General features: G+C 40.7%; 1 protein-coding gene across 6 annotated transcripts in view; it reads right to left on the bottom strand.

The window, feature by feature from the left end:
* The window catches only part of RALGPS2 (Ral GEF with PH domain and SH3 binding motif 2), a 310,247-nt gene that overhangs the window by 62,989 nt on the left and 220,800 nt on the right, over nucleotides 1–26,458 (bottom strand). For 3 of the 6 annotated variants that reach the window (XM_039483899.1, XM_039483897.1, XM_039483900.1), the window contains 4 exons: nucleotides 24,327–24,394; nucleotides 15,687–15,822; nucleotides 12,829–12,980; nucleotides 7,994–8,086 (listed from right to left, as the gene is read on the bottom strand). In XM_039483899.1, the coding sequence (XP_039339833.1) occupies nucleotides 7,994–8,086; nucleotides 12,829–12,980; nucleotides 15,687–15,822; nucleotides 24,327–24,394 (449 nt within the window). Of the gene's footprint in view, nucleotides 1–7,993; nucleotides 8,087–10,644; nucleotides 11,337–12,828; nucleotides 12,981–15,686; nucleotides 15,823–24,326; nucleotides 24,395–26,458 lie in introns of those variants that run through there. The other 3 variants (XM_039483901.1, XM_039483902.1, XM_039483903.1) reach the window with 2 other exon arrangements.

Below are 26,458 nucleotides of genomic sequence, written 5' to 3'. Positions count from 1 at the left end.
TGGTGGATTTTAGGGCTACCTGTCTTGTTGGTGCTTTCAACAGAGAGTTGTCCAGGGTAGGGAAAATCATAATTCCCTCTCTGCGTAGACAGGCAGCTACTACGACGAGTACCTTTGAGAATACCCAAGGCGCAGTGGAAAGGCCAAAGGGCAGCACTTTGTATTGGAAATGGTCCTACCCTATTGCAAATTGTAGGAATTTTCAATGTGAGGAATGGATGGATATATGAAAATATGCATCCTGGCGGTCAAGGGCCGAGAACCAGTTCCCTCTCTTTCCAACGCTGGGATAATGGTGCTCAGTGTGACCATTCTGAATTGCTGTGTTTTCACAAATTTGTTGAGTTGCCATAAGTCGAAGATAGGCCTCCAACCTCCTGTTTTTTTTCTGTGTGAGGAAAAAAGTGTGAATAGAATCCCTTGCCTCTGTACTCGGATGGTATGGGTTCTACTGCTCCTAGAGACATGAGATGGGTTATCTCTTCTTGCAGTAGATGCTCATGAGGGGGTCCTTGAAGAGGGACAGGGAAGACGGGTGGGTAGAAGGTTTGGAGATAAGGGGGATGGAGTAACTAGTTTTGATAATTTCTAATACCCATCTGTCTGATGTAATACTCCGCCAGATTGGGTAAAATGGGTTCAGGCGATCTCCAAAGGTCTTGAAAGGTGTAGATGGTTCCAGCGTTGAAAGAGATGGAGTTCTCAGGCCCTTGACCAAAGCCTCAAATTTGTTGTCTGGAAGTTGACGGTTGTGAAGTAGTATTCAAAGGAGCAGGTTGCCATCTCCTCGAGGTTTTTTACTTCTGACCCTGCTGGTCATAGTATCTATTGTGATGTGCATACAGGGGTGGTGAGGAGAAATCAGAATAACTGAGGGGCTTGATAAGTGCCGTGTCATCTTGCATCTTTTGATCTTAGGTGTGTCAATGCCCAGAGATTGCAATGTCACTTTAGAGTCCTTAAGAGTGCGTAACAACTCATCAGTTTTATCCATGAAAAGTTTGGATCCCTCGAACAGTAAGTCCTCCACATCAACTGTGCTGGTTTTGGGAATCCAGATGGAGCCAGGAGGCTCGTCTCATAACAATTGCAGTTTCTATGGATCTCGCAGCTGAATCTGCTGAATCAAGGGCAGCTTATAACGTTATCCTGGTTATGAGTTGACCTTTCGTGATGAGTGATTTGTATTGTTCTTATTTGTCATCTGGAATAAAGGCAGTAAATTCAGAGAGACTTGCGTAATTATTGTGGTCATACTTTGCCAATGAGGCCACATAGTTGGCAATTCTCAATGTCACACAAGAATATGCTTTGGGGCCGAAAAGATTAAGTCATTTCCAGTCTTTGTCAGAACGAGTGTCTCTGTAGTATTGTTGCCTACCCCATTCATTGACGGCATTAACCACCAATGAATTCGGTGTTGGATGACAAAAAAGGAATTCAGAGCCATTTGTAGGCAATTAGTATTTTTTTAATCAGACCTCTTACAGGTAGGTGGAATCATTGCAGGGGTTAGCCAGAGCAACTTCACAGGGTCCATAATCGCATCATTCATGGGAAGGGCGATTTTAGATGAAATTGATGGGTGCAGTATGTCAACTATCAGAGGGGTAGCCGTGTTAGTCTGGATCTGTAAAAGCAGCAAAGAATCCCGTGGCACCTTACAGACTAACAGACATTTTGGAGCATGAGCTTTCGTGGGTGAATACCCACTTCGTCGGATGCAACTACTACAAGCCATCAGGAACAGTATCCCCGATAATATCACGGCTAACCTGGTGGCTGAACTTTGTGACTTTGTCCTCACCCACAACTATTTCACATTTGGGGACAATATATATCTTCAAGTCAGTGGCACTGCTATGGGTACCCGCATGGCCCCTCAGTATGCCAACATCTTTATGGCTGACTTAGAACAACGCTTCCTTAGCTCTTGTTCCCTAACGCCCCTACTCTACTTGCGCTACATTGATGACATCTTCATCATCTGGACTCATGGAAAAGAAGCCCTCGAGGAATTCCACCGTGATTTTAACAATTTCCATCCCACCATCAACCTCAGCCTAGACCAATCCACACAAGCGGTCCATTTCCTAGACACTACTGTGCTAATAAGCGATGGTCACATAAATACCACCCTATACCGGAAACCTACTGACCGCTATACTTACCTACATACCTCCAGCTTCCATCCCGGACACACCACACGATCCATTGTCTACAGCCAAGCTCTAAGATACAACCGCATTTGCTCCAATCCCTCAGACAGAGATAAACACCTACAAGATCTTTATCAAGCATTCTTAAAACTACAATACCCACCTGCTGAAGTGAAAAAACAGATCGACAGAGCCAGAAGAGTACCCAGAAGCCACCTACTACAGGACAGGCCTAAAAAAGAAAATAACAGAACGCCACTAGCCATCACCTACAGCCCCCAACTAAAACCTCTCCAGCGCATCATCAAAGATCTACAACCTATCCTTAAAGATGATCCCTCACTCTCACAGATCTTGGGAGACAGGCCAGTCCTCGCTTATAGACAGCCTCCCAACCTGAAGCAAATACTCACCAGCAACCGCACACCATACAACATAAACACTAACCCAGGAACCTATCCTTGCAACAAAGCCAGATGCCAGCTCTGTCCACATATCCATTCAAGTGACACCATCATAGGAACTAATCACATCAGACACGCCATCAGGGGCTCGTACACCTGCACATCTACCAACGTGATATATGCCATCATGTGCCAGCAATGCCCCTCTGCCATGTACATTGGCCAAACCGGACAGTCTCTACGCAAAAGAATAAATGGACACAAATCTGACATCAGGAATCATAACATTCAAAAACCAGTGGGAGAACACTTCAACCTCTCTAACCACTCAGTGACAGACTTGAAGGTGGCAATTTTGCAACAAAAAAACTTCAAAAACAGACTCCAAAGAGAAACTGCTGAACTTGAATTAATATGCAAATTAGATACAATTAACTCTGGCCTAAACAGAGACTGGGAATGGTTGAGTCATTACACTTCCCTATGTTAAGTTCTCCTCACACCTTCTATGGGCCATCTTAATTATCACTTCAAAAAGTTTTTTTTCTTCCTGCTGATGATAGCTCATCTCAATTGATTAGACTTTTCCTGTTATGCATACTTCCACCTTTTCATGTTCTCTGTATGTATAAATATCTCCTGTCTGGGTGTTCCATTCTATGCATCCGAAGAAGTGAGCTGTAGCTCACGAAAGCTCATGCTAAAATAAATTTGTTAGTCTTTAAGGTGCCACAAGTACTCCTGTTCTAGTTTGTGTTGCGATTCCTGGACTTCTTCCAGGGAGACGTCCAGTGAAGTGGACCTCTTGTAGAGGTCTTGAAATTGTTTAAAATTATCACCTGTAGTGAGAGGTGGGGGCATAACAGTGTCATCCAGTGAGAATGAGGAAAAGTGGACTTCAGGAGGATTAGCTGGATCAGAGAATTCCTCCTCCTCCTCCTCTTGAGCTCCCTGGTCAGAGGTGCAGGGTGGGCCCTGTGGCATCAATAAAAGGCACATGATGTGTGTCAGCTGTGGAAAGGCCAACAGGTATGCCCTGTTGTTGTTTTGGGTATGTAGCCCAAAGGCCATTGCGGTTGGAAGGGCATAGTGGGCATCCAGGGCTGGTTGGGAATGTATACTGGGTAGTTCATGTACGTAGGGGCACCGCGTGGTAGGAGCAGCCATAGAGGAGGAATGTAGTGGAGACTGCCCTGCATCCTCATCTCCATCCTCATCATCACTGGAGAACTGTGGAGCAGAGGTGGAGAACTGGGTTGACTAAGTGCTGCAGGTACCGAGGTACCGTTGGTGCCAAGGATGGGAGACTCTGGTACTGACAAAACAGAGAAATCCTTTGGGCGGAGGAAACTAAGTGATTGGGCAACAAAATGGCAAATGAAATTTAATGTGGATAAATGTAAAGTAATGTACATTGGAAAAAAGAACCCCAACTATACATACAATATGATGGGGGCTAATTTAGCTACAACGAATCAGGAAAAAGATCTTGGAGTCATCGTGGATAGTTCTCTGAAGATGTCTACGCAGTGTGCAGAGGCAGTCAAAAAAGCAAACAAGATGTTAGGAATCAAAATAAAAAGGGGATAGAGAATAAAACAGAGAATATATTATTGCCCTTATATAAAATCGATGGTACGCCCACATCTTGAATACTGAGTACAGATGTGGTCTCCTCATCTCAAAAAAGATATAGGGGCACTAGCAAAGGTTCAGAGAAGGGCAACTAAAATTATTAGGGGTTTGGAATGGGTCCCATAAGAGGAGAGATTAAAGAGGCTAGGACTTTTCAGCTTGGAAAAGAGGAGACTAAGGGGGGATATGATAGAGGTATATAAAATCATGAGTGATGTGGAGAAAGTAGGTAAGAAAAAGTTATTTACTTTTTCCTATAATACAAGAACTAGGGGCCACCAAATGAAATTAATGGGCAGCAGGTTTAAAACAAATAAAAAGAAGTAGTTCTTCACACAGCGCACAGTCAACTTGTGGAACTCCTTGCCTGAGGAGGTTGTGAAGGCTAGGACTATAACAGTGTTTAAAAGAGAACTGGATAAATTCATGGAGGTTAAGTCCATTAATGGCTATTAGCCAGGATGGGTAAGGAATGGTGTACCTAGCCTCTGTTTGTCGGAGGGTGGAGATGGATGGCAGGAGAGAGATCACTTGATCATTGCCTGTTCCCTCTGGGGAACCTGGCATTGGCCACTGTCGGTAGACAGGATACTGGGCTAGATGGACCTTTGGTCTGACTCAGTATGGCCATTCTTATGTTTTTCTGTGCCCAGTATCAGTTTCTTGGCATCGACAGTGCCGAAGGGGCCCACTCTTTTGGCTGTTGACAAGGTTGGTGCAGTCGGTACTGGGAGCATTTGCTCTTGAGTGGAGCACCTTTTCTTGGCCAACTCCAAAGTCTGGGACATGGTTCCCCTATTTTTGTTGTCTTCTTGGAGGGTTGATCAGGAACCTGTGCAGTGGAGGAAGGACCCTTATCAGAGGCTGCTGATGGCGATTTCTGACCGCATGAGGTGCATACCTCAGGTTCAGACGCTTGCTGGAGAGACTTCTCCACGAGGAGAAGTTTCAGTTGGAGATCTCTTGCCTTTCTGGTGTGAGCTTTCAGATTGTGACAATGCGAGCACTTCTGCAGTAAATGTGCCTGTCCAAGACACTGGACACACAGCATGTCCATCTGAAAGAGGTATAGAAAGCCTGTAGGTAGGTAAGCATTTGAACCCTGGGGAGCCAGGCATAACTTTCAGGTAGCGTTCTCTCCCTGTAAAAAATAAAGGAAAGGAGGTACGCTAACCGTGTTGTTGCAGTAGAAAGGAAAACCTACAACCCTACGAGGAAAAATTAAAATAACTTTTTTTTTTTTTTTGGAGAGAAGAAGAAAAAGACGGAGATAAAATAGGAAGACTAATTATTCTGAGAACTAAAACTAAGGGAAAGCTAAGCTATTCCTAAGCTGTGAGGCGCTACTAAGTGCTCTGACTCGAGCCAAAGACGGTAGAGAAGGAACTGGGGGGGCGGGGGGGTGTCGCACAGCACCAGTTAACTGCCTGAAGTGGCACAAGACGGGGACCATGCATGTGCGACCTAACTGGGCACTGCTACCTTAAATCTCCGGCTACAGGCACAGGGGTGCACTGACACCTAAAGTGAAGCATCCACAGGGACATCACTCGAACAAGAATCAATGGGTATCCATACAATCACAAAGGTTTTCGCATACTGTTTTGATTGCAGGATCAGGGTCTTTGAATGTACATTCTTTGGGGGAAGAAACTGTCTCTTCCTATGTGTTTACACAATGCCCAGTACACTACGGCCACAATTTGACTGGGGTATCTGGGCCCTGCAATAATACAAATAAAGTCATCAGAATATACTAATTTCAGTTCCTGTAACTGACTGCTTTAAAAGCCAATCTGAAATAAAGAACAGCCGTACCATTTAATTAACAGTTAAAAAGACGAGTGAGCACATCTCCCACACCAAACAAAACCATTCAAAACAAAAACCATAATAGGAAAAGAACATGTTTCAGTTAAGGAACTTGGATACCCAAATGTTTGACTTCATCCTAATAAAATAAAAATAAAATAAAATAGTTTTGAATCATTTATTTAAACTCTTGGGTAAAGCCTTTTTCAATTAAAGAATATGGCTCTTGGTATTTTCACTGTTTCAAATAGAGCTGTCATTGTGACCAAATACACCCCACATTCACACTGTACACACCATTATAATCATCTTTGTACAAAACACACTTTGTGGGCGGTGTTCCCTCTAATTTTTCCTACCCATGTGCAGAATGAATTTTGTTATATACCTCCATATTGGGGCACATAACAAAATTCATGTGGTGGTGATGGGGTTGAGGGTTCAGAGTGTGGGAGGGGGCTCAGGGCTGGGGCAGAGGGTTGGGGTGAGGGTGCGGGCTCTGGCGGGGGATGCGGGCTCTGGGGTGGGCCGGGGATGAGGGGCTCAGGGCTGGAGCAAAGGGTTCGGGTCTGGGGGAGGGCTCCGGCTGAGGGTGTGGGCTCTGGGGTGGAGCCAGGGATCAGGGGTTTGGGGTGCAGGCTGCCCCAGGGCTATGGCGGAGAGAGAGGACTCCCCCCAGCTCTCTCTCTCTCTCTCTGCAGCAGCACCTGGGCTGGGGGGGAGGGGTTCCTCTCCCCCACTGCAGCAGGTCCAGGGCCGGGATGTGGTTGGGGCCGCAACAGACATGCTTCTCCCATGGCCACAGCTGGTCCGTGCGGGGGCTGGGTTGGGGCCGAGAGAGACACGCCTCTCCCACAAGCTTACACCTCTAGCCAGTTGTCATCCAAGTGGATGGGGAATCATCTATCAAGTGACCATTCTGTGGTAAAGAAGGGGAACAGGAACAAACAGCAAGGAACCTCTTTCACCACCAGACTTCTTGTCTCCATCCTCATAGCGTGAATAAACTTTAACTTGGGGTAACTCTCAGGAAAATGCATTTCAAAGGGTGACTGAGCTATAAAAGTGAGTGGCAAAAACACCCCAAGTGATCTTTCCCTATCCATATCTTGCTCTTTTATCTAAGAAGATAAAAGAAAGACTCTGGACTTTTGCAGCAGATCCTGTCCTGACAATTTGGTGAGCAATGTTAATGGGAACATGTGGTAAGGAACTTCACCTTGAACCAAGTCTAATTTGTTAAACTTTAGTACTAGGAAGCATTTTATTGTTGTATCTCGTGTAACCATTTCTGACTAATGACTTAGGTTGTAAGTGAACACAAGTATATCTCCTTGTAGTTAAATAAACTTATTAAATCAAAGCTAATTCAGTGTTGTGAACTGTGTGGGTAACTCTGTTTAAGATAGTTGTATACTGATCCCCTTAGAGGGCCAATGGACCTAAAGGAACGCTCTAAGGAATACCTGCAAGGCCTTGAGTAATGGCTATGTGCACAGAAAAGGAGTTTGCTCGCACACACAGTATTCTCTGTATATGCCCTGAAAATACTGTTTGATATAGCGCTTTCTTTCCTTTAATGCCTTTGAACTCTATTTTTCAAATCACACTAATCCCTATATGTTTTGGCTTTGAAAAAAAAAATTCTACAAGAAAAGGAGTGTTAAAATCAAATCCAATTAAGAACGCTAATGTTTAATGGTAGCTTTACTAAGCCAGTAACCTTGTTTCTCCCTACTTCTTTCCTTATTTTTACATCGATTTAATTTCATAAACAGCAATAAACACATCTTTAGTGTGATGGCTACATTATTTGAGTGACTGAAGTCCCTTACTCTTACAGTCCTATGCCTGATAACACCAGCTCAGAAATGAATATACCCTGTTGTATCTTTATATTTAAATTTTTAATGCATTAACCTATTTCTTCTTAAAAAACTTTTTGGTGAGGACTTCTCAGCCAGACAAACAGTGTTTCTCTACCTTTTTGATACCAGGGACTGGAATGCTGCCTTCTTAAACTGTCCAGAGATCCCAGGGACTGGTGCCGCTCCACTGACTGGTCGTTGAGAAATGCTGCTTTAAAAGATTTACAAATTCCTCAACATCACGTGTATTAAAATTTTCTTTGCATTCCAGCAGTTTCCTCTTTTTCAGATAATTGAACATTTTTATCTGATCATTTGCTTTAGATTTAACTGCAAGTTTCTGAAAATTGTATAAGGGGATTGTATAAGTAAGGTTTCATTTAAAAAATTTGATAAACTGTCCTATTAATAGCAATTTTTTATTTTATTTATTCATTTGTTTATTTATTAAGATATGATTTGCAGTTTAAGAGAGAAACAGGCCTTGGGTCATTGGTGGCTGGAATAGTTTGGTGCCTACATCTATTCATTTTTTTAAATTTCCTTGCCCCTCTTTTTTTCTCTTTTCTTTTTACGATGTATAAAGACTGTCTAAAAGGGGTTTTCCCACTTTTTTCTGCATTAGAAATTCAGATTTTGTCTACCCTGTATTTTCTGGAACAATCTATGGATAACTGGACAATCAGTAGGATCATGCCACCACAAGTACCAAAGTAGTGAAGCTTGATTAACTGAAAAGGGATTTTTAGTCACAATACTTATTATAACTGCTGTGTGTGTTTGATATGCCTCAAACACTTGAACAAATATGAAAAATGTCTTTATGAAAGATTCACATTTACAACCCCTTCAATTAAGGCATGAGAAAGATTCAACTCTAGTTGTCTAGTCCTCCAAAGAGATCTCAAAAACGCATAAAGGAAGAAACAAGACTTTGTATGCCTTAGATATCTAAGATAAATCATTTAAATTTTTTTAAACAGGCCACTTTTATACATCCTAAAGCAGTAAAAAAAGGGCACAAAAACCCAACCTCCCCGCCACTGCACATCACTTTCAAATGTTGATTTTTAAACTTTTTGTGCAAAACACTCCAACAGAAAACCAACCTCCTCTCCCCTGCTCAAAAAAATAAAATGCCCAAAAACCGAAAAAAAAGCATAAGCAGAAAATATTTATCTCACATCCGCACTCCTTTGCACCCTGCTCAAAAGGAGCTCAGCTACAAAACTGAAACTCACTTTAACTTATTAAACTTTATATCGCTATCCAAGTTTTCTTTAAATACCCTAAATACACCATTTGACTCTATCAACTCAACAGGAAACCCACTTCACCCACTCAATACTTCCTGTAAAATACCATCTTCTTAAATTCTTCTTTTATGTGTCCTCAATATTTGGTCTTTCCAATGACCTCAAATGGATCCTTCTGGCAAAAGTTTATAACTATTGTTAGCTTCTTCAAATACTTCATCTGAAAAATCTTTAAACATCCTTGCATCTATGCAACATACTGTGCTTGATACTAGTCAACATCCCATTAGCTTTCTTTACTGCTAATAACTACTAGGCTCAGAATTTAAATTTGACTTGTGCAGGCTTTTAAAAAAATGGGCTTCTGTACTTATTTGCTACTTTGTAATGCAGAAAGAAGGCCTGAAAAGTTTTCAACCTTCGAAATATCAGGAATGGCAAGTTTGGTGTTCACTGATTTGGCTGGATAACCTCAGAGATCTCAGGGTTGTTTACTGTGAGCTCTAATACCTTGACTGAAAGTATGAAGGTGCTGAATCTTTAATACAGGCTTTCTATATCCAGATGTTCATCACATAAGTTAAGTGGGTATTAATAAAAACAAACATGCAAACAAACCCGACAGTTTAAAAAAATATTCAGAGTAAAATTTTCCCCCTTTTTTTGACTCCTATGTCATCATCATTATTCTAGTGTTCCAATCACCATAGACCATCTCTAGCCTAGAGGGCACTTGAATTTTTAACCTAAAACACAAGTGGAAAGAGATCCCTTTCTCGGGAAAAACATTTCAGCCTTCTTTAGATATCATGAAGAAAAAAAGGACAAGCCCCATTTTTCTTTGGGGATCCTCTTGAATTGTTGGGCCGGATCCTCAGTTGTTGTAAACTAAACAGCTCTGCTGAAGTTCGGGATGGAGCCAATTTACCCCTGCTGAGTCTGTTATTAAAATCAGAACTTTTCCCTAAAATATTTTAAATAATTCAGGGCTACTTAAATTTTACTTATCTTGCACACTGTTTATACTCAAGCGCATCATTTTACCGAGAGATTTACCATGGGTCAAATTCATAATTTATGTAACTCCATTGACTAACAGCAGCAATAAATCTGGTCCATCATATTTCATATTCTACTTAAGTTTATAAGACCGCTATATCACTAAGTTCTAACACCACCTATTCTGGCATCTGTAAATTTTAATGCATATATTTGACAGCTTTGTCAAAATCATTAATAAAAGTGTACCAGTCCAATGCAAGTATCCTATGGGATAAGGCTACTCATCAACTTCTCAAAGACCAAGCTCCCAAAGTGATTCAGCTCTATCCTATCACAAGGACACCATAATGGGTTTTAGAATTTATTTTATAGTTGGAATACCAATTAAATTACAGACGGTTGCCTAACAAAAACAAAAATCTAGAATAAAGAGTACCAACATCAAGAAGACAGAGCACATCAACCAGTAGTATACATCTACTGCTCCAAATACTACTGTCAAAATGAGAAGGACAATGTGTTACACTGTCCATGAGAGATAAAACATACACACAACACATTGGATAGTGACTGTATGCCCTGGATTTGTAGTAACAACCTAAAAATGAAACTTGTGTATTCACAGCCCTCAGTTGTTTCCTCAATTTATGCCCTTGCCATAAGCTCAGTTAACTTATATGTAACTTTATGCAATACCAAGCATAAGACCGAGGTTTAGGAGAAAAGAAAGTCATTTATTTGCATGTTCAGAGGTGACTTTTTATCTTCCTGTTTCTAGGCCCCAGATTTGATTTCCCAAAGCAATTTGCTTGTGACTTAGAAGGATTCCAAACACCTGAACAGTGTACTCCAGGGGGCTGTATCACACAGCAGTTCTGTGGAGTTCTCTCCTACTGGATAGGGTCCCAAAATAGAAAGTTTACAGTACATACATTGGCTATCTACACACACCGCTTATTTATAAAAATATAATCTCATTTGGAATCCAAGTATTTCAGGAGTGTAACTTAATAGGAAAATTCATTAAAATGTTGATACTATGATACATATTTTTATTTCCAACATAAACCTGAAGACACTGTTCTTATGAAGAGACACTTTCTTGAATTAGTTCAGTTGAAGTTAAAGATCTTTCTCTGACACTGTAGAAGTACGGCTTCTGCCACCATAAGGATAAGGACTGGAGTTATACTTGAGAAACTGGAACACATTAGAGTGAAGACTGTTGTCTTTGTTTAAGGCAGGAATATACAGACACTAATGATTCTAAAATTTTTACCACTTTCCTCCAGGAGGAAAGGTCAGAGGAAATAGTCTGAAATTAGAAATGGATTTGGGCCCAAAAGAATTTCTGCAAGACTGGAAGGACTATAAACATATAGTATTGTTTGAATTTTAATGGACAAAAGCTATGTTTCTTATTGACTGGTTGAATCATTTGGATTTCACACTCAAGCATAGACTCCCAGAGGTACACATCTAGGACTTCACCCCTAAAAAAAAACAAAAACAAACAAACAAAAACCCTGCAAAACACATCAGTGACCACCCACTATAGTAAATGCGTGAGTGGGCAAGTGGACCAAACAGACAAATATAACAGAAGTCACATGGGGGAAAGGAGCAGAAAGAGACAGAGGAAAGTGAAAATTTTAAATTGTCCTTTTCAAAATGTGCCAGCTCCCTTTCAACAGCAACAGAAGTGACAGTGACTTTTAATGCAACTTTTATTTTATAAGATAAATTGAGAATGACATAGCTAAAACCTAATTCTGAGAGATGCTGAACAACTGCAATGCCTGAAGCAGTCAATGAAGGTCAGCTGAATATAGATGCTGGGGCATAAAATGCTACTTAAAAGGGTAGCCTGGCTCCTGGATAATAGGAGGAGGGGAAAAGGATCTCAGGATTAGTCTTCACTATAGTGCTACATTGGTGCAGCTGCATTGATGCTTGTGTGGACAGTGCTTAGGTCAATGTAACTTGCATCGCTCAAGAGTGGGGTGCGGGTGGGCTTTTTCACACACCTGAGAGACATAAGTTGCATTGACTTAAGCAGTAGGGTAGACAAGCCTTAAATGATGCAGGAAAGTTTAGAAACAAAAATTGATAGAAAATTTTAACAAGGAACTGTCTCCTATTATTTTGAATATATTTACTTTTTTTTAATTTTTTTTTTTTTAATCACCACATATCCTACTAGGAGCTATTTCTCCCAGTAGAAGGATAAAGCTTAAACTCCCTTATCCTCCAAAATTACCACCTTCTCCAGTAAGAAAACTTACTAGATAGAGGTTTTCTTTTCCACAATTTAAATTTGTGTTGTTAATTCAGTATTACATTTTAAATAATGATCAGTGCCAGAAGGCAAAAAGTTTTAATTTGGCATGATTTGAACAAAGGATTTGCTTGGAAAAATATCTGGAAAGAAAGTGGTAAAACAATTATTGTTTGGATGCATCACTGAATAGGTTTTAAAACAATCATCTAATAATGAGCTCTCAAGCTGCAGTTCAGGTCATGCCATTTATTCTGCCACTTTTCACATACAGTTCCCCCGCTGCACATTCCTGCCTACCTTTGTTCTAAAACACTATTACAATTTTATAATAGTCCTGCTGGTACACACCATTGAGTCAACTGTACTAAAACACATTTTTACTAGCACAGCTAAATTTTAAAAATGTCTCACCTATTGAAATTCCACTAGAAAGGGTGGAGCTCTCTGCTTGCCCTCTGGATGGGGCATGAGGTTCCATGACACTGTCGTCCAATAGGTGCCTTGGTCCTGCGTTGGGGAATGTTGCACTTTTAAACTCTGCTGTATTCATTTTGTGTATGAAACTGGAACAAATGAGGATACAAATATTCTTAATATATTTCAACAGCCACTGCTCCAAGGTATTAAAGAATACTACATAGTTTGCTGTGCACCCCTTGATAATTTAATGGGCTCATTGACAAAGCTCTAGTGGTATAACTTGCATGGGTTATTAGTACCAAAACTGCTCAATGCCCCTGAGGACCGAGGGAAGACTGTTGCTTGAAATAACATTTATCTGAATGAAAATGAAAGTACTTTAATTTAATTATAAGAACTTTGAAAATTAACTGTATTTTATATGCTAGGGACAAAATGAGGTCATGTTAGCCTCATACTTGTACAGATAAACATCATGTTTTTATTGTAGTTTATAAAGCTTTCACATGAAAGAGATGAATTAGAGAATAATCTCTAGAACGTGCTCCTTGAGGTGACAAGGGAACTGAGGAGACACTGACATAGTTTTTGGGTATACTTTCAAAAGAAGGGTAACGAGCGTTGCTCAGCCATGGAACAGATTTAATTATAGCTTAAAAGGAAGTTGACTGTCTGCCTCAGCAAAAGGTAAGTGGTATGTGAGATATAAAGCTGGTCTAGAAGATTTTCTGCATGGGTTTTTAAGAGTAGCTAATATGAAAGAGCAAATAAAAACTCCATGATTTTTACTGGACTTTCAATTAAAAAAAAATCAAATGCTTCATGAAGGAAAAATTAATCTGCTTCTCTAAAAGAATGATGTAAACAGGCCCAAAGGCCAGAGTGTCAATGAGGCAATTGGACCATATCTAGCTCAGAGTGGAGCAGAAGGGGGTAACGCCACATTGGAAAGTCAAAACTCAATAGGTATCTTGGTGGAAAATGCCTCTATTTAAAAAAATATCAAAATGTTTTAATTACAGAGACTGACTAGAGACCATAGCAAAGGGTACACTGGGAAACAGAAGTCAAAACTGAGAAACTTTATGCTGATATGTCACAAATGTTACTGATTAATGGGCTGCAGTGCCAGGGGAGCTCCTTCAATAGTCAATCACAGCTCATCAAAGCACTGGGGAGAGCAAACCAACACCAGTTAATTCTGACAGCTAGAACTTCTGAGTTCCTGCCAGCTCATCCCACAGATGCAAGAGCCAATGTGTAGGAATCCATTGAGACTGGTATTCTCACTGTAGCGTAAAATTCCTTACCTGTATAACTACTGTTCTCTAAAAGTAACATTCTACACAGCTCCATATTTTAAATTCATGTGGAATGCAGAACTGTCTAAGGATACAGAAAAGTACAGCTCCTGTCCCATACAACTCTACACAGAAGTCTTGAGCTATAATGGGTACATGTACACATAGTAGCTAACTTCTCATTATAAGCCTCTGTTAGAACTACTGCCATGAATCTCAGAAGCTAACAGGACAAATCTCAGCTCTTCAATAACTATGAATACACAAAACTGTTCGAAGAAAAAATGAAATTAGCAGTTTATCATTTCTCTGTAGGTAAACATTGTTATTGCTAGAGACTACTGAGCTTGAAGAAGTTCTGAAACCAGTAAATCATTTGGGATAAATTTCCAGTGCAGTGCAGAGATTTGGCTCTGTGACTCGAGTTGCCATTAATGTGAGTCTTGGAGATACAGTGCTGTGTACCAATATTTGGTAAAGTATATATATATAATAAATTCTATCTGGTTCCTTTAGAGTTCTGTTAGGACAGAACAAATCTGAGAATGGCTAACACAACTTTTAAATCGACAGTCCCACTAAAGTGTGTTTGCCTGTTACAAAATTAAGGGGCACAAAAGTCCAAAACAAAAGTTTTTTCTCTCTCCATTCTTTTAGGATAGAGTGGACTTCATTGCATGTATAGGATGTTTTTCTTCTTTAAACAGCAATTGTAGAGGTTAAATTTCATGCGAGCAAGTTTACAGAGAAATAATTCAACATGTCTCACATACAATTGGAGATAATTAGTTCATCTCAAAACAATAAAAGCTGGATGCACTTTATTATGGCCTCAATTCCTTTCAGCTGTAATTTATGGAAGGCATAAGGGAAAGGAGAGAATATGAATTAGAAGGATAACTGATTAAAAAGGAACTAAACACCACTTGCTTAAAAAATTATTAAAAATCTACTACTTGAAGTACCATACTAAATGAGCAACCTTGTGAGACAGAATTATTTTAGCTTCACATAGAGAAAGGTGCTCTGGTTCTAAGCAATCATATTGTACCTGCCAGATTTGGAATCTCATGGGATCTGCTCTTGCAAATTCAAAAAATAAAGGAAACCCAAATTGCTGCAGGTAACAAGACGCAATCCATGCAAGCTCTAAAATCACATAAGTATCAGGACCTTTTTTATTTTTACTTAAAAAGCAATTTTATGTTAAGTGTGCAATGAGGAAATCCAGGTCAGGTACTCTAACTGAGGAAGATCTGGTTCATCGTTTCCTGGGTCAGGCTCACTCACAGAAGGCGAGCTGTAAGGAATGCAGCTTTCAGAGGCAAGCAGTAAGACATCATAATGCAAGTTAAAAAAAACCTGATAAACTAATGGACAAACCCTGTTTCTTGCATAAATTCCTTCCAGAATATGAGCTGTGTTTTGTGGTCTTTATATAGAAAGATTGCTAATTAAATACTTCGATTTTAAAGCAAAAGCTTTTGTTGTCAGAAGACGGTCCAATATGTAAATGCTCAAACTTGTAAAAGTAAATAAAATGCTGACTTGTATCCCAAGCTGTGACATTTCCTATGCCCATGTGGTATCAGGTTCCTAGGTGATGGAGGAGTTGGTGGGAGCAATGCTCCTTCAGCTGCAACATTTTTCCGTGCACTTTGTGGAGATGCTCCTACTTCAGAGCCTGTGAGCAAAGGAAAAATAGGAAATTTCAACTGAGCATGAGAAATACCAATGGGACTACTTCAAATGCTATTCATCAGCCCTCCAAAAAAATACAAGGTTCATATCTTTCTAAAAATTGTACAAGATTCTTACTGAGAAAATACTGCAGGATCTTGCTAAAGTACAAAATTAAAATTCAGTTTAAAAGGAGCTGATAATTATTGTTAAAAAGCAATAAGAATATAAACATTTGAGTCTTTTAAAAAAGTCAAACCATTATACTATACATTCCCATTAGATAAGTAATGTGTCTTTTGGTATACTCTGATACAAAGGAAGCATCTAAAAGGAATAAGGAAAAGGTTTCTTTTGATCTTAACCTTTTCATCTTTATAACATAGTTTTACCATTAAGTAGTTATTCCTCCTAACATCATTGTGAAATAAAAAGGGCTTTTTCTCCATGTCACAGAGAGGGAAGCAATCATAAATTTTATTATTCTATGTCATTTTAAAATAGTATTTATTCTTATTAAAATAATAAATATGTTAAAAAACCTGGAGCATTACAAAGGCAAAGCAGAGCCAGGTCAAGTCTGTTGGGAATGGAGAAGCTGGCTGGAAAGGAATTGATGGGTATGTCTACACTGCAGTTAAAAACCTGCACCGGGCCCATGCCAGCTTCCTCAGGCTCGCAGGGCTTGTGCTGCAGGGCTGTTTAATTGAGGTATAGACATTCAGGCTCGGGTCTGGGACCCTCCCACCTTGCAGGGTCCTACAGCCAGGACTGCAGACCAAGCCTGAATGTCTACACAACTCGTTAGCTCAAGCCCTGCAGCTCAAGCCCTTAAACAACCCCTTAGCTCAAGCCCCGTGAGCATGAGCCAGCTGCAGGTTTTTAATTGCAGTGTAGACATACTGTATAGCACATTTACATATTGTTTGTTCTTTAGATAGTTGTCTTAAAGCCACAAATAAAACAGGAGAAGCAGATTCAACTTTAGCTTACTAGCAGGGCCGGCTCCAAGTTTTTTGCCGCCCCAAGCAAAGTGGCAGCGCACTCGGGGGAGGAGGCGGAGGTGAGCTGGGGGGAGCGGTTCCTCTGTCGTCCCCTCGGGTTACTTCCTGCGGCCCTCCCCACGCCGCCGCAGCTCACCTCCACTCCGCCTGCTCCCCTGAGTGCGCTGCAGCCACTTCGCTTCTCCCCCCTCCCTCCCAGGCTTGCCGCAAAACAGCTGATATGCAGAGAGAGAGGCGGGAGAAGCAGAGCAGCAGCATGCTCAGGGGAGCAGGCGGCAGTGGAGTGGAGGAGCAGTTCCTCCCCCCCGCCAGGGTTACTTCCTGTGGCCCTCCCTGCGCCCCCCCACCGCCGCAGCTGACCTCCACTCAGGGCCAGCTCCTGGCTTTTTGCGTCCCAAGCCAAAAAAAACAAAACAAAAAAAAGAGCCAGAGTACCGCTCCAAGCGCATGCTTGGAGCGCTGGTGCCTAGAGCCAGCCCTGCTTACTAGGTAGCCTTACTGGTTTTGGATGCAATGGTCCCCAATCTGATTTCTTGTTAGATAAGATTCCTTACAAAATATTAACTTTGCTATTTCATTGCACAAAGATCAGGAAATTCAGATTCAAGATTCCAATCAACACCTTAATTCTGTTCCTTTGCTTGTATACACTAAAATAGTGTCTTTAAGGAAACTGCGGAAGATCATGTCAACTGAGGTTGAGATGGAAATAGGAGACAGACTTGCTGAAAATCTCTGGGTAAGGATAAAAGGGGTAAAAAACAAGGGTGATGTCATGGTAGAGGGTCTACTACAGACCACCTAAGCAGGCAGAAGAGATGGACGAGGCTTTTTTTTTTTTTTTTTTTTTTTAGCAACTAACAAAATGATCCAAAGCTTAGGACTTGGTGGTGATGGGGGACTTCAGTTACCCAGACATCTGTTGGGAAAACAACATAGCAGGGCACAGATTATCCAACAAGTTCTTGGAATGTATTGGAGACAGTTTTTGTTTTGTTTTTTTTTAATTTCAGAAGGTGGAGAAATCTACTAGAGAAGAGGCTGTTCTAGATTTGATTTTGACAAATAGGGAGGAACTGGTTGAGAATTTCAAAGTGGAAGGCAGCTTAGGTGAATGTGATCATGAAATGGTAGAATTCATGATTCTAAGGAATGGTAGGAGGGAAAACAGCACAATAAAGATAATGGATTTCAAGAAGGCAGATTTTAGCAAACTCAGGGAGTTGGTAGGTGAGATCCCATGGGAAGCAAGTCTAAGGGGAGAAACAGTTCAAGAGAGCTCCCAGGTTTTTCAAAGAGATATTATATTAGCAAACAAGAGCAAACTATCCCACTGCATAGGAAAGATAGGAAGCATGGCAAAAGACCACCCTGGCTTAACAAAGAGATCTTCAATGATCTGAAACTCAAAAAAAGAGTCCTACAAAAAGCAGAAACTAGGTCAAATTATAAAGGATGAATATAAACAAATGACACAAGAATGTAGGGACAAAATTAGAAAGACCAAGGCACAAAATGAGATTAAAATAGCTAGAGACATAAAGGGTAACAAGAAAACATTCTACAAATACATTAGAAGCAAGAGGAAGACCAAGAACAGGATAAGCCCGTTAGTCAATCAGTGGAGAAAAAGCAACAGAAAATGTAGAAATGGCGGAAGTGCTAGATAACGTTTTTGTTTAATTTTTCACCAAACAAGTTAGTAATGATTGGATGTCTAACATAGTGAATGCCAGTGAAAATGAGGTAGGATCAGAGGCTAAAATAGGGAATGAAAAAATTAAAAACTACTTCTATAAGTTAGAGGTCTTCAAGCCACCAGGGCCTGACGAAATACATCCTAGATACTCAAGGAGCTGACTGAGGAGATATCTGAGCCATTAGCAATTATCTTCTAAAAGGCACAGAAGATGGGAGAGATTCCAGAGGACTGGAAAAGGGCAAATATAGTGCCCATCTATAAGAAAGGGAAATAAGAACAACTCGGGGAATTACAGACTAGTCAGCTTAACTTCTATACCCAGAAACATAATGAAGAAAATCATTAAAAAATCAATTTGCAAACACCTAGAAGATAATAAGGTGATAAGTAACAGCCAGCATGGATTTGTCAAGAACAAATTGTGTCAAAGCAACCTAATAGCTTTCTTTGGCAGGGTAATACGCCTTGTGGATGGGGGGAAGCGGTAGACGCAGTATATCTTGACTTCACTAAGGTTTCTGATACTGTCTTCTATGACCTTCCGATAAACAAACTAGGGAAATACAACCTAGATGGAGATAGGTTTCAGAGGGGTAGCCGTGTTAGTCTGTATCAGCAAAAACAATGAGGAATCCTTGTGGCACCTTAGAGCACAGGTGGGCAAACTATGGCCCGCGGGCCACATCCAGCCTGCGGGACCGTTCTCTCCGGCCCCTGAGCTCCTGGACGGGAGGCTAGCTCCCGGCCCCTCCCCTGCTATTCCCCCTCCCCTGCAGCCTCAGCTCACTGCGCCACTGGTGTAATGCTCTGGGCACAAGCTCCTGGGGCAGCACAGCTGCAGAGCCTGGCCTGACCCAGTGTTCTGTGCTGCGTGGTGTGTGGCTGGCTCCAATTGGGTGGCGTGGCTGCCTGTCATGGTGCTCCCGGCAGCGCAGTAAGGGGGCAGGGAGCGGGTGGGGGGGGAGTTGGATAGAGGGCAGGGGAGTTTGGGGGATGGTCAGGGGTCGGGGCAGTCAGAGTACAAGGAACAAGGGGGGTTGAATGGGGGCGGTCAGAGAGAAGGGGTGGTTGGATGGGGCAGAGGTCCCAGGTGGGGGCAGTCAGGAAGGAGAAGAGGGGTTGGATGGGGCGATGGGAGGCCGACAGGGGTGGAGATTCCGGGGGCGGGCAGGGAGCAGGGGGTGGATGGGACCGGGGTTTCAGGGGAGCAGTCAGGAATGAGAGGAGGGGTTGGATGGGGCAGCTGGGGGCAGTCAGGGGTGGGGGTTCCGGCGGTGGTCCGGGGCTAGGGAGAAGGGGTGGTTGGATGGGACAGAAGTCCCTGGGGGGCAGTCAGGAAGGAGAGGGGGTTCATAGAATAGAATATAGAATATCAGGGATGGAAGGGACCTCAGGAGATCATTTAGTCCAACCCCCTGCTCAAAGCAGGGCAAATTCCCAGACAGTTTTTTTTTTTAAACCCCAGTTCCCTAAATAGCCCCCTCAAGGATTGAACTCACAACCTTGGGTTTAGCAGGCCAATCCTCAAACCACTGAGCTATCCCTCCCCCAAAGAGTGTTGGATGGATCAGGGGTCAGTTAGGGGCAGAGGGTCCGGGGGTGGTCAGGGGGCTTGGATGGGGCAGGAGTCCCAGGGGGCCGTCAGGGGGCGAGAAGCAGGAAGGGATAGGGGGTGGGGGCCGGGCCACGCCTACCTGTTTCGGGAGGCACAACTTCCCCTAACTGGCCTGCCATACAATTTCTGAAACCCAATGCAGCCCTCAGGCCAAAAAGTTTGCCCGCCCCGCCTTGGAGACTAACAAACTTATTTGGGGATAAGCTTTCATGGGCTATAACCCACTTCATCAGATGCACGGAGTGAAAAATACAGTAGGCAGGTATAAATATACAGCACATGAAAAGATGGAGTTGCCTTACCAAGTTGGGGATCTACTATAAGGTGAGTCCTTATCTGGTTGGAAAAACATTCCCAGAGAGTAGTTATCAGTGGTTCACAGTAAAGCTGGAAGGGAATATTGAGGCGGGTCCTGCAGGGATCAGTTCTGTTCAATATCTTCATCAATGATTTAGATAATGGCATAGAGAGTACACTTATAAAGTTTGCGGACGATGCCAAGCTGGGAGGGTTGCAAGTATTTTGGAGGATGGGATTAAAATTCTAAATAATCTGGACAAACTAGAGAAATGGTCGGAAGTAAATAAGATGAAATTCAGTAAGAATGAATGCAAATTACTCTACTTAGGAAGGAACCATCAGCTGCACACATACAAAATGGAAATGACTGCTTATGAAAGAGTACTGCAGAAAGGGATCTGGGGTCACATTTAGGGCCCTGCAAAATTCACAGCTGTGAAAAATGTGTTACAGATCGTGAAATCTGGTCTTGTGTGTACTTTTACCCTATACTATACAGATTTCACAGGGAAGATCAGCGTTTCTCAAACAGGAGGTCCTGACCCAAAACAGGGTTGTGTGGGGGAGGGGTTCTCAAGGTTATTGTAGCGGCATCATGGTATAGCATAGAAGTATGGGTGGCAGTCTTCAGAGCTTGGTGGCTGGAAAACGGTGGCTTGATTTCTAAAATTCTATGACTGTGAAATTGACCAACATGGACCGTGAATTTGGTAGAGCCCTAGTCTCAGTGGATCACGAGCTAAATATGAGTCAACAACGTAACACTATTGAAAAGAAAAATAATAATATTTAATTCCAGAATGAATTAGCAGAAGTGTTGTAACAGGACATGAAAAGTAATTCTTCTGCACTGATATGGCCTCAACTGGAACACTGTGTCCAGTTCTGGGCATCACATTTCAGGAAAGATCTGGACAAATTGGAAAAAGTCCAGAGAAGAGCAACAAAAATGATTAAAGGTCTATAAAACATGACCTATAGGGAAGATTGAAAAAAAATGGGTTTATTTAGTCTGGAGAAGAGAAGACTGAGGGGAGGACATAACAGTTTTCAAGTATAAAAAAGATTGTTACAAGGAGGAGGGAGAAAAATTGTTTTCCTTAACCTCTGAGGACAGGACAAGAAGCAACAGCCTTAAATTGCAGCAAGGGCAGTTTAGATTGGATATTAGGAAAAACTTCCTTACTCTCAGGGTAGTTAAGCATTGGAATAAATTGCCTAGGGAGGTTGTGGAAACTCTATAATTGGAGATTTTTAAGAGCAGGTTAGAAAAACACCTGTCAGGGATGGTCTAGATAATATTTAGTCCTGCCATGAGTTCAGGGGACTGGACTAGATGACCTCTCAAGGTCCCTTCTAGTCCTACATTTCTAGGATTACCCAAATACAATTTTTTTAATGTATCCTGTAACCTTAAAGACACATATGCTAGTAATTATCTTGGAGAACACATGGAGAATGCATGAGGTCCCAGAGAACTGAGAAGGGCAAACATAGTACCTATCTTTAAAATGGGGAACAAAGAGGACCCAGGGGACTATACACCAGTCAGCAATAATTTTCTAAGCATCTATAGGATAACAGGATTGTACGTAATAGCCAGCACCGATTTGTCAAGAACAAATCATGCCACGCCAACCTGATTTCCTTCTTTGACAGGGTTATTGGCCTAGTGGATAGCAGGAAAGATGTAGACAAGATATATCTTTATTTTAGCAAGGCTTTTGAGAAAGTCCCACATGACAGTCTTATATGCAAATTAGGAAAATGTGGTGTAGAAGAAATTACTACAAGGTAGTTCCAAAACTGGTTGAAAGGTTGTATTCAGACAGTCATTATCAATGGTTTGCTGCCAAACTGGGAGGATGTATCTAGTGGGGTCTGGCAGGGGTCAGTCCTGGGTCCAGTACCATTCAAAATTTTCAGTAATGATTTAGATAATGGAGTGGAGAGTATCCTTCTAAAATGTTTGGATGACACCAGCTGGGAGGGGTTGCAAGAGCTTCAAAATGACTGAGACAAATTGGAGAATATCATCAACTGAAGATATTCAATAAAGGGCAATGTACTACACCCAGGAAGAAAAAAAACAAATGCACAACTACAAAATGGGCAATAATTGATTAGGCAGTAGTACTGCTGAAAAGGATTTGGGAGTTATAATGGATCATAAATTGAATACAAGTCAATAGTGTGATGCAGTTGGTAAAAAGGTTAATATTGTTCAGGTGTGTATTAACAGGAGTGTTGTAAATAAGATATGGGAGGTAACTGTCCTGCCTACTTGGCACTGGTGAGGACTCAGCTGGAGTACCGTGTCCAGTTCTGAGCACCACATTTTAGGAAAGATATGGACAACCTGGAGAGTCCAGAGGAGAGCAACAAAAATGATAAAAGGTTTTAAAAAATGGGCATATTTAGTCTTGAGAAAAGAAGACTGAGGGGAAACCTGATAAGACTTCAAATATGTTAAAGGGTTGTTATAAGATGGTGGTGATAAATTGTTTTCCATGTCCACTAAACATAGGACAATATGTAATGGGTTTAATCTGGAGATTTAGGTTAGCTAGCAAGGGAGATGTAGGTTAGATAGCATGAAAATCTTTCTAACTACAGTAGAACCTTGAAGTTTCAAACACACCAGTCAACCACACACCTCATTTGGAACTGGAAATACACAATCAGGCAGCAGAAGAGACGGGGGAAAAAAAAAAAAAAAGCAAATGCAATACAGTACTGTGTTAAATGTAAACGACTAAAAAAATCAAGGGAAAGCAGCATTTTTCTTTTGCATAGTAAAGTTTCAAATATGTATTAAGTCACTGTTATAATAATATAATAATAATATAATAATAATTATATTATTATGTCACTGTTCAGTTGTAAACTTTTGAAAGAACAACCGTAACATTTTGTTCAGTTATGAACATTTCAGAATTACGAACAACCTCCATTCCCGAAGTGTTTGTAACTTTAAGGTTCCACGGTATAAGGACAGCTAAACACTGGAACAGGCTACTAAGGGAGGTTGTGGAATAGCTGTCATTGGAGATCTTTAACAGGTTAGATAAACACCTGTCAGAGACAGTATAGGTATACTTGGTCCTGCTTCAGTGCAGGAGTCTGGATTAGATGATTTCTTAAGGTCCCTTCTAGCCCTACATTTCTGTGATTCTAAGATTCTATGTACCATAGCATTTTCCTCTTACTGCATACCCTGAAGCTAAATTTTAATAATCGTTCTCCTGTAAGAACGTGCAATGTTGAAAAAGTTTATTTTTAAACTATATGTGCATTATTTCGGAAGGTAAGTTGGCTCACAGGCCCTGACCTGTGGTTACACCAGTTCCTTACATAGGCTGAATCTTTTGCTAGTTAACCAGATGTCTTCTTTAATAGCATTTCTTTTATACTATATTAGGAGCAGTTCCTTAACATATTAAAATGTTTATTTTAAAGAAATAATTGTACTTTCAGTCTAAGAGTAGATTTTCAAAAGCACCCAAGTGAATTAGGAGCACGTCTCATTGAACATATTTGAACTTGTGCTCCTAAGTCACATTGACTCTTGAAAATCCCACCATAAAACATTTTTAAATGTACATCTTGTATGCTGCAGATCAAGCAAGATCTACACCTTTGACAGGTAATTGTTCCAAGAAAGAAAAGGCCTTTAAGAGGAAAACAGCAAATATGAAGTTATTTAGTGTGACATGGCAGACAATGAATATTTAAACCAAGGAACTGACTCAGAATTTTTATGACAAATACATTTTGTAAATCTTTTATCGCACTTCACTTTTAGGTAAATATTTTTTGTCTAGTAACTCAAAGGCAGCGGAGAATGGATTTCAGATTTTGATGTCTTCTGGTAAGTAAGCATTTACCTACTAAATCTTCTCTGGAAGCAGCAGAACGAGGGGTGCTGGTTCCTGGCTCTATCTTTAATGAAAGCCTGCATTAAAAAAGGAACAGAAGTTAAAGTGTTAATTTATCAGGAACCTGAAGTGTTTTAATGTAAAGCTTTGAAAGCTAAAATATTTGTTGGCTTATGCTGCAAGATGTTTTGCTATCACAAGTGTAAGAGAGGCTATGCACATACGAGAAATTTCAGATATGCATATCACTCACGTAGCAATTAAAAGGGGGCAACAACCAACCCACTTTTTTTCTTTTACTTAATCCAAGTTTATATTTATTGTACTTGATGTTCTGCTTTCCACAGCAGTGATGAAAATAAAAAGGCATATGCAGGAGTCACAGTAGGCAAAACCATTTATTATCCTCTGTTTTAATTTGTTCTGAAACTCCTATAACAGTGTCTCAAACTTTTTTTTTTTTTTTTTTTTTACTGGTGACCCCTTTCACATAGCATGTCTCTGAGTGTGATCCCCCGCCCTTATAAATTAAAAACATTTTTTTATATATTTAACACCATAATAAATGCTGGAGGCAAAGTGGGGTTTGGGATGGAGCTTGACAGCTCGTGACCCCCCCATGTAATAACATCGCAACACCCAGTTTGAGAACCCCTGCCCTATAGGTTTTAACCAATAAGAACATAAGAATGGCCACATTGGGTCAGATCAATGATCCCGTCTAGCCCAGTACCCTGTCTTTTGACAGTGGCCAGTGCCAGATGCTTCAGAGGGAGTGAACAGACGACAACAAATTTATCAAGTGATCCACCTGATCTTCTGGTTCCAGCTTCTAGTAATTAGAGGTGTAGACACACTCAAAGCATGGAGTTGCATCCCTGACCATCTTGGCTAACAGCCATTGAGAGACCTATCTTCCATGAACTTAGGTAATTCTTTTTTTTGAATCAGATATATTTTTGGCCCTCACAACATCCCTTGGCAATGAGTTCCACAGGTCAACTGAGCGTTGTGGGAAGAAGTACTTCCACATGTTTGTTTTAAACTGCTACCTATTAATTTCACTGGATGACCCCTTGTTCATATGTTATGTGAAGGGGTAAACATCACCAGTGAAATGTGCTCTACTATTTTAAAAACAAATGAAATATTCTTCTGTAGATTCTTGATACAATATATAATCATATTGACTGGGTTAATAATTCAAGCTGTTTACTTTTCCATGACGTCTTCAATATTATTGGAAAGCTGCAAACTGCTTTTTGCTGAACATTTCGATGAATTGACCATTTTTAAATTAACATGAAGTTAGGAAGAACTTTTTAGAAAATAAAAGTTTAAAGGTTTGTTAGCCACAGGAATAATTTATACAATATTGTTAACATTTTAAAATTACCAGTTCAATACAGCTTCATGAAAAAGGAAACTGTTTAAGTACTTTTTCTTCTGAGAAATATTTTTAACTATCTTAATTGCAGATAGTTACCTCTCTGACCCTTCACCTGTCAGAGAAAAGGGGTAGTTTTCCTTGGAAGAGAAAGAAAATGCTACAAGATTTAAGTATCAGTTGGTTTTCTCAAAGTAGTAATGGCCATCTCCTTTCACCTTGAAGAAACTAAAGTTATCGCCACAATTTTCTCAGTATACAAAGGCATATGCACCGCTAAAATCATATTCCTCATTCAGTTAAACCGCATGACTCCATTGACTTCGCCTAGTCCATAAAATGAACATAGGAATCGCTACTTTGGACCAATTCACTATATCTTCTAGTCCAATATCTAATCTCTGACTGTGGTCAGAGCCAGATGGTTCACAAGAAGGTGCAAGAATCTCTAATGAACAATTATAGAATAGCTTCATTGGAATTCCATGGAATTTTCTTTCTAGCTACCACCAATGATTGGCTTATGCACTGAAGCATGAGGATTTGTGTCTCTTATAATTTTTAATCTCTCTCATAAACCTATGGATGTTCTATAGTTACTTAGTTACATGTAGTTCTTTTTGGAATTCTGCTAAGGTCTTGGAGTCAATTATATCTTGTGGCAAATGAGTTACACACATTAATTAAGTGTTGTATAAAATGTAATTTCCTTTTATCAAATGTAAATGTATTTCTTTTTATCAGCTACCCCTTA

This window comes from Mauremys reevesii, linkage group 8 (assembly GCF_016161935.1).
Source record: "Mauremys reevesii isolate NIE-2019 linkage group 8, ASM1616193v1, whole genome shotgun sequence".
NCBI lineage: Eukaryota > Metazoa > Chordata > Testudines > Geoemydidae > Mauremys > Mauremys reevesii.
This window is presented reverse-complemented; position numbering and strand designations above follow the sequence as displayed.